This window comes from Myotis yumanensis, unplaced genomic scaffold (genome assembly GCF_028538775.1).
Source record: "Myotis yumanensis isolate MYYU_CA2020_CCGP unplaced genomic scaffold, mMyoYum1.0.hap1 SCAF_23, whole genome shotgun sequence".
Lineage (NCBI taxonomy): Eukaryota > Metazoa > Chordata > Mammalia > Chiroptera > Vespertilionidae > Myotis > Myotis yumanensis.
Window position 1 is genome coordinate 7,616,302 of NW_027223774.1, and position 7,904 is coordinate 7,624,205.

At 52.2% G+C, this 7,904-nt stretch overlaps 1 protein-coding gene across 1 annotated transcript; it reads right to left on the reverse strand.

Moving 5' to 3' along the window:
* Nucleotides 1–527: 527 nt before the first annotated feature.
* Nucleotides 528–5,280, reverse strand: LOC138999442 (sialic acid-binding Ig-like lectin 5). Its single transcript, XM_070401536.1, has 8 exons — nt 4,937–5,280; nt 4,458–4,736; nt 4,100–4,207; nt 3,437–3,691; nt 3,067–3,351; nt 2,754–2,853; nt 1,680–1,746; nt 528–1,122 (listed from the first exon to the last, which is right to left on the reverse strand). The coding sequence occupies exons 1-8, from the start codon at nt 5,235–5,237 to the stop codon at nt 940–942; spliced, it is 1,578 nt and encodes a 525-aa protein (XP_070257637.1). The 5' UTR covers nt 5,238–5,280; the 3' UTR covers nt 528–939.
* Nucleotides 5,281–7,904: the final 2,624 nt, after the last annotated feature.

Here is a 7,904-nt window from a genome sequence, read left to right on the forward strand (position 1 = left end):
AGGTTTTTAACCATTTTCTCTCAAGTGTCTTTGGCTGGAGAAGATGATGGCTTGTCAGTTACAAGCTGGCTGCAAACTGCCCACACTGTCTGGCCTCCTTTAACTTTCCCGTCTCCGTTTCCCTATTCATCCTGCCCTGGAACCCTGTACCATGTTTGGTGATGCAGTACCTGGTCCGCTTTGGGTATGGTCCCCAAACTGTTGGCAAGATCCCCGTGGGGCCCTTAAATGAGACAAGGGAGGGCCTGGCGGTCAGGAGGTGCTGGAAGAACAAACAGGTAAAAGTGAGGCCAGATGACCCCAGAGAAGTGATAAGAAACTATTTCATGAACCAAATTCCAGGTCGGGAGGGTGGCCTCTCCCTGGGGAGGCTCTGAAGCATTCCAGGATGGAAAATGACACCAACAAGCTGTCACCCTGTCCACTGTGCCTGCTCACCCCTGGCTTCAGGAGCACTTGCCAGCAGGACCTTCCTGTTCAAAAAGAGACCAGTCAGTGCTGGGCACAAGTCTGTGATCGAACCTCTGTTGGTTGATGTCCATGTGCTGATTTATTTACTGTAACAACCAGCTTTGAGCACAATGCATGTCCTCTGCACAGAAAGGGACACTGAGCAACAGAGACATGAAGTGAATCACCACGTGATGACACTGCCTTGACGGCGGTCGCCAACCTTTCGGACCTCATGGACCACCAGTGTCCATGGACCAGTGGTTGGTGGCCGCTGCCTTGGGATGTGCTGAAGCCTGCGTTTGAGACCACATCTCTGTAATCTCGTCACCTGTCTTCTTTCTGCGCTGCTCATACAGTAGTTAACGTTAATCGTGCCACAAGGTGTCCTCATGCTTCAGCAATGAGTCCCTGACTTCTTCCCCCGAGAGGGGCTGGGATGCCTCTGGCCAGGACCGAGCTCTGAGCGAGTCCTCATGTGCTTGTCTCCTAGATCTCTGAGTACTCGTTGATGCTGCTGGTGGTCTCCGGGTCCTCAGGTTCCCGTGGCTTCATCCCATGAAAGCTGAGGTTGCCGTAGTAGACCTCCCAGTGTTCCTCTGACAGAGGGGGACCCTCTGTGGGCAGCCCTTGATTTGGGGGCTTGTCTAGCCCAAGTTTTTGCTTGGAACCCTGAGTGAAGGAGAGTAGGGAGTCAGAGAAGAATAAGACAGCATGGTCCCGAGGGGAAGTTGGGCTGAAGGAACAGTTTTCCAGTCATCCTCTTATTCCACACACCTGTCTTATAAACTCAGCTATTTGCCCCTTCAGTTAAAATTCTGGAATACTACAACCGATTAGACCATATGGAGGGCCTATTAATCACATTTCATCCTCACAGACATGCAGTAAGGATGATACTCTTATCCCCATTTACAGATGGGGAAACCGAGGTGAGGAGAGGTGAAGTAACATGCCCACAATGGGTAGAAAGTAATAGTTTTGGGGAGATGGTTCTGGCAGCCTGGGCCTATCAGAGTGGTGAGATGGGCTCAGTGATCAGCAGGCCTGAGGCAGGAGGCTGACCATGGGCTTTGGGAGGTGAAGGGGAGAAGTCGACTCCCAGCTGCCTGGCCAGCTGGCCACAGAGGAACGGGTGTGGGGAACTGCTCAGGAGCTCAGTGTGGACTCCTTGAATGGACATGCCTAGCCCCGCCTAACCCGCATGAGGAGACACCCACGTCACTCACCCAGGTGACTGTGCCCATGACAGGGTCTTCATCATTCGTGACCTTTTGTCTCCTGGCTGCTTGCCTCCTGTGGGGACAACAGAGGCATCCAGACCCTGAGGCCAGACTTGGAGACCCTCCTGACATGCAGGTGAGGATCCCGCCCCTGGATGCCCAGGGGTTTGGCCAAGACTGAATGTTCATCACCAAGGCCCCTCTCACACGCAGAGACTTGTGCACGAGCCATCATCAGAGTAATTCATGGCAGCGAAAAAGTCCAAGCAACCCAAATATTCAATGAATGAACAGACAAATAAAATGTGCCCCATCCGTATCATGGAATACATTTGTAAATAAATAGCAATACAGTGCTGAACATGAACCTTGGAAATCTCAGGCTATATGAAAGAAGTCAGTCATAAAAAACACGTATTTTATAATTGCATTTATATGGAAGATCAGAATGGGCAAATCTGGAGAAACAAGAAATAGTGGTTGCCTGGGGCTGGGGGAGGATGAAGGCGGATGACAATCAATGGATGTGGAGTTTCTACTTTATTTTATTTTTGTTAATTCTCTCCTGAGGATATTTTTTCCATTGATTTTTAGAGAAAATAGAAGTGAGGGAGGGATGGGAGGGGGTGGAAAAGAAAAATAGAAAGAAACACTGATGTGAGAGAGACACATGAATTGGTTGCCTCCTGCACGTGCCCCGACCACGGCCAGGGACCAAACCTGCAACCCAGGTTCTGCCCTTGATCAGAAATCAACCCAGGATCCTTCGGTCACAGTCTGACACTCTAACCACTGAGCTACGCCTGCCAGGGCTAGCGTTTCTATGTTTTCATTTGGGGCCAATGAAAAAAACTACTTTAAATTGATGTGGTGTTGGGTGTACAGCTCTGTGACGGAACTAGGGTCACTGAACTGTGCCCTTTAAACACACGGAAATGTTACCGTGAAAAAGCAGCCACTCCCTCTCCCCACAGAAATGTCCCCTCTGGGTGTGCTAAGCTCTGTTTTTGTGAAATTCAGCGACATCTCTGGGCGCTCCCTACCACACAGCTCCCGGCACCTCCTGCCCCAGAGGCTCACCTGCTAAAGGAGAGGAGACACAAGCACAGGGACAGCAGGGCCAGGGCTCCAGCACCTCCCAGAGCCGCAGGAACCACTCCCGCCTGGAAAACCGCCTTCCCTGCAGAGGAGAGGGGGGTGAGACACCCACTCGCGGGACTCGGTCTCCCACTTCCCACCTCCTCCCAGAACCCGCTGTCGGTTCTGTTCAGGCAGGAGATGCAGGCCCTGTCTTAGGAATCCCCCCTGACCAGGCCACAGCCCCCTCCCCGAGCCCAACCCTCTCTCTGACCCACTCCTTTCTCCGTGGCCTCTGCCCCCAGCAGGCCCTGACCTGGCAGCAGCAGGACAGAGGCGCTCTGGGCCCCGAGCACATTCCAGGCCTCGCAGCTGAGTCTGACCTCAGGGCTGAGCCCCTCGCGGAGGCTCAGGGAGCTGTTGGTCCAGGGCCCCTCTGAGCTGGAGGTGACCACGTGGGACGCGTTGTCATGGTTCCCCTCCAGCAGCCCCGCCCCCAGCCGCCAGCGCAGGGAGGGGGCCGGCTGGGCCCTGGAGGAGCAGCTGCAGTGCAGACCCTGGTCCTCCCAGGAGCAGGAGGGTCCCAGCAGCTGCGGGGGGTCTGTGGGGAGCGAGGAGAAGGGTCAGCGGTGCCTCTAATCTCTCCAGAACCCAGCTGTCCTGCCCCCCGGGGTCTCCCCACTCACAGACCACGGAGAGGCTGAGAGAGACACTGTGGGAGCCCAGCGGGTGCCGAGCTTGGCAGGTGAACTCTCCTTCCTGTGCAGGCCCCACGCGAGGCAGCTCCAGGATCGCGGTGCTGGAGAGGGGGGTGGTGTTCCGGCCTGGGGACCCCCAGAACCAGCTCAGCTCGGCAGGGGGGTTGCTGTCAGCCACACAGAGCAGCCTCAAGGTCTCTCCCTCCAGGATGGAAAGGGAAGTGGCCTGCAGAATCTTGAGGGCTTTGGGTAGAGAAATGAAGACAAGGAGAGGGAGAGGAAGACCAGTAGGGGTAGGGGGGACTCAGGTACAGGCACCCACCAACAGGATGTAAGCGAGGAAGCGTGATAATTTTAGTCCTTGCCCTTCCCAAGTCTGATCCCATTCAAACTCAGATTCCCCCCTCTGCTCCACTATGGTCCGGAGGGGCAGGACCCAGCCCAGAGAGGCGAGGTTCTTTACTATCTGTGACATTTCTTTTAAAAAATGTTTTTATTGATTTTTAGAGAGAGAGAGAGAGAGAGATGAAGGGAGAAGGATAGAGGGATGGAAAGATGGATGAGAAACATTATCAATAGGCTGCCTCCTGCACGCCCCCGACTGGGGATAGAGCCCGCCACCCAGGCATGTGCCCTGACTCAGATTCTAACCTGTGACCTCTTGGTTCCTGGGTTGAAGCTCAACTTCTGAGCCACACTGGCCAGGCCTAGCTGTGGCGTTTCTGAAGGTGATGCCTAGGGTGAGGTTCTGTGGGGCATCTGGGATAGAAAAACATGGCCCCAGTTCAGAGGGAGGAGTGGGATGGAAGACACCCCTAACGCCAAGGAGGGAACTGGGAAGGGGGGAGAGCTGTCCTTCTGGCCCCCTCCCCACCTACAGGCAGATCCATGCATGAGTGTTCTCAGGATAGCTCAGCCTCCTGCTCACACACACACACACACACACACACACACACACACTCGCCAGTGCTGTTACCAACATAGACCCAGCCCCCCCTCCAACACTCACAGGAGACATTGAGCTGGATGGTTCTCTGTGAGGTCCACCGAGACCCTTCCCGTTTCACCTGACAGGTGAGGTTGGTGCCATGGTCCCGGGGCCTCGGGGTGAAGGTGAGCACCGAGGAGCTGCGGTTCTGGGGGTCCAGCGAGTCCACAGCGGCTCCCTCCCAGGAGAAGGTGAGAGGTCGTCCCCCTTCGCAGGCCCCTGGCAGGCTGCAGGCCAGCTGTGTGGGGCGGCCGGACTCCAGAGGCTCCTGAATCCGGATGTGGGGTTTCTCTGTCAGGGCTGCAGGGGAGAAAGGCAGGTGCCCGGGCTGCAGGAAGTGGGACCCTGAGAGAGGCCCTGCCTCGGGCTGAGCTCACCCAGGTCCTGTGTCTCTTCCACCACCCAGGGCCCACAGCCTGGACAGGGAGTGTCCAGTGTCCTGTTCCTGTTTCAAGACCAAGTTCCACATCTCAGACTTCTCTCCAGGGCCCCTGCCTTACCTGTCACCTGCAAATTCAGCATCTTGTCTTGGTAATTATATTTCACACTTCCTCTCTCCATTCGGAAGATGTATATTCCTGTGTCACTCCTCCTGGCATCTCTGACGTGCAGGGAACAGTTGTTGTTCCTGGAGTCCGGGAGGAGGAAACGGCCTTGGGTTTCTCCCTTTGCTGGCTTATTTGGGTCATTAGAGGCCACAGGTGAACTGTACCATATGCTGTCCTCTTTCCGGTACCAGTAGGTGTAGAGTTCACTAGAGGAAGACCATGAGCTCCAGGGGTAGGAGAAGGAGCAGGGCATGTGGACACACAGACCCTCCTGCACCGTCACGGATTCCTGCACTTGGAGCTCAAAGCCTGGCTGCTCCTCCAGAGATTCTGGGAGGGGGACACAGAGGCTCAGAGGCAGCCCTATCCCTCTCCCACTTCCTCACCCCCCTCCCTGGGCCCACTCACCCCCCCACAGCAGGAGCAGCAGCAGCAGGGGCACCATGTCTGCCTCTCTCAGCACAGAGCAGGTCCACGTCCCTGTGTCAGGGAGCAAAGTGCCAGCTCTGGGGTGGAGCTGAGGATGCCCCAACAGGAAGCCCAGGGGGAGAGACTGTAGATAGTCCTGGAAGGGGAACTTCGCCTACACAGTAGTTAGGGGGTGTGGTGACTGAGAAATCTTCCTGTCTCCCCTTCCCCCTCCTGACCCTGCATGTAAATATACTGAGGACCCAGAGGTTGAGAGGCATGTCCAGATGTGAATCTGAAAGTGACCACCTTACAGATGAGGTGTAAGTCGAGAGGGTGGTCCCCCAGGGGGACACGGTGGTCATCACAGGTCCTGGGGACTCAGGGGATCCACCCTCCAGCTGAAACCATTGTGTAAAAGGGTAATTTTAAAATTTCTTCACATCACTCAAATGCTGGAAGAAGGAATTTAGACTCAACTCTCATGGAGGGTGGAACCCAGGGGAAAAGCTGATGCCTTTCGGGGCACACGGGAAGCACACATGTGTGTCTCCCAGGGTCTGAGGGACAGCGACAGCGCACAGGCTCCGTCAGAACGGGATGTGTGAAGGCAGATCGCACTCCTTCAGGGGGAGTCTCAGAGGTTGGATCTCCACATGACAGCAAATTCGCCACCTTACAGCTCTGGAAGCTCCACGTTCAGGCCCCTCAACGTGCTCCGTCCCTTTTCAAAGCCCAGCAGGGGCTCGAGTGATGTGTGGACATATCTTGCAATCTTACTGCTCTTTTATGAAAGAAAGAAACTTGATCAATGTTTTCCCAAATATGACAGTGATGGGAAACACTTCAGACATTCCCAGTAACAAGTTGTGCAATGGAAGTAAGTTCCTTAAACTGTACAGGAGAAAAAGAAATTTCTCTCTCTAGCCGAAACCGGTTTGGCTCAGTGGATAGAGCGTCGGCCTGCAGACTGAAAGGTCCCGGGTTCGATTCCAGTCAAGGGCATGTACCTGGGTTGCGGGCACATCCGCAGTAGGAGATGTGCAAGAGGCAGCTGATCGATGTGTGTCTCTCATCGATGTTTCTAACTCTCTATCTCTCTCCCTTCCTCTCTGTAAAAAATAAATAAAATATATTTAAAAAAAAAAGAAATTTCTCTCAACCACGCTGAGGACACACAGAATTCTCTTTCTATTCTCTATACTATATACATATACTATTAAAACAATTAATATGTGTATGATATTAACACATATTAGTATATGACAGGATTATTGTCCTATAAAGAGTCCATCAAATGTATCAGTCAAAAAAATGTGGGGAGCGTGTTATGCAGGTGTTGTAGAAAGGTATGCCATACTACTAATAAGAACGGTCTGTAATTTTTCGGAATTGTCTTATTTTTGGTCTTCAGAATTGTAGCTTTTGTGACATGATGTGTATTCTCATTTCAGAAAAATTCATGTGCGCCACTTTGTGTATTAGTTTTGAAGCAGTGATCTCAACATTTGTACAACTATCACGCTCTACAAAACCAGGTCTTCTCCTGCCTCTGGTGCAGATGAATAAGAGGTAACTAGCTCCACTCATGCATGTATTACAATGACCACCCACCGAGACTCCTCACGTATTACAATGAAGATTGTCTAGTGCAAACAGCGGACTAAAGAAAGCACGATTTCCATGGCTGTGCCCACAATTCCTATCACTGAACCATGTAGCAAATCTCAAGCTGGGATATAAAAAAGACAAGAAATAAGTGTTGGCAAGAATGTTCAGAAAGGGGAACCCCCTCCCACTGTGGGAATGTAAATTGGGGCAGCCACTACTTACTAGTAAATCAGTATGGCAGTTCCTCAAAAATTATAAATAGAGCTGCCACAGGACCCAGCAACACCACTTCTGGGTAATTATTTGGGAGAAATAAAAACACAAACTTGAGGAGATGTATGTACGCCCATGTTCACTTTGGCATCTTCTGCAATAGCCAAGATGCGGAAGCATCCTCAGTGCCCATCCATAAATGAGTGGGTGAAGAAATGGTACATGTACAATGGAATAATATTCTGTCATAAAAAAGGAAAACCTGTCATTTGCAACAACATGGATGACCATGAAGGCATTATAAGTGAAGTAAATCAGACGGAGAAAGACAAATACCGTATGATCTCACTTAGGTGTGGAAAGTTTGAAAAAATCAAACTTATAGATACAGAGAATACTCTGGTGGCTGCCAGAGGCAGAGGGGGTTGGGGTAGGAAAAGGTCAACATTTTCAGTTATAAGATAATTAATTCATGAGGACATAGTATGTGGGGGGCTGATATAGGGTTAAGCCTCAGACTGACCTCTTGGCAAAGTCACAAACAGGTCTTCCAAGTCTTAAACAACCCAATCCGAGAGGTGACCGCTGATTTACACGCACTATCATTTAAAAAATAAAAAAGGGGGAATTTGCCGGAAGCCGGTCCATCCTTGCTGCTTGACACAGTCGCTGCAGGGAAGAAACATCT

What these genes read in the sequence shown, in the direction of transcription:
- LOC138999442 (XM_070401536.1), bottom strand. Translation starts at nt 5,237, where the DNA reads ATGCCCTGCTCCTTCTCCTACCCCTGGAGCTCATGGTCTTCCTCTAGT. An exon ending in GCTGAATTTGCAGGTGACAG is followed by an intron (nt 4,737 to 4,936) that starts GTAAGGCAGGGG and finishes TCTCCCCTGCAG; the next exon opens with CCCTGACAGAGAAACCCCAC. An exon ending in CTCTGTCCTGCTGCTGCCAG is followed by an intron (nt 2,854 to 3,066) that starts GTCAGGGCCTGC and finishes TCTCCTCTGCAG; the next exon opens with GGAAGGCGGTTTTCCAGGCG.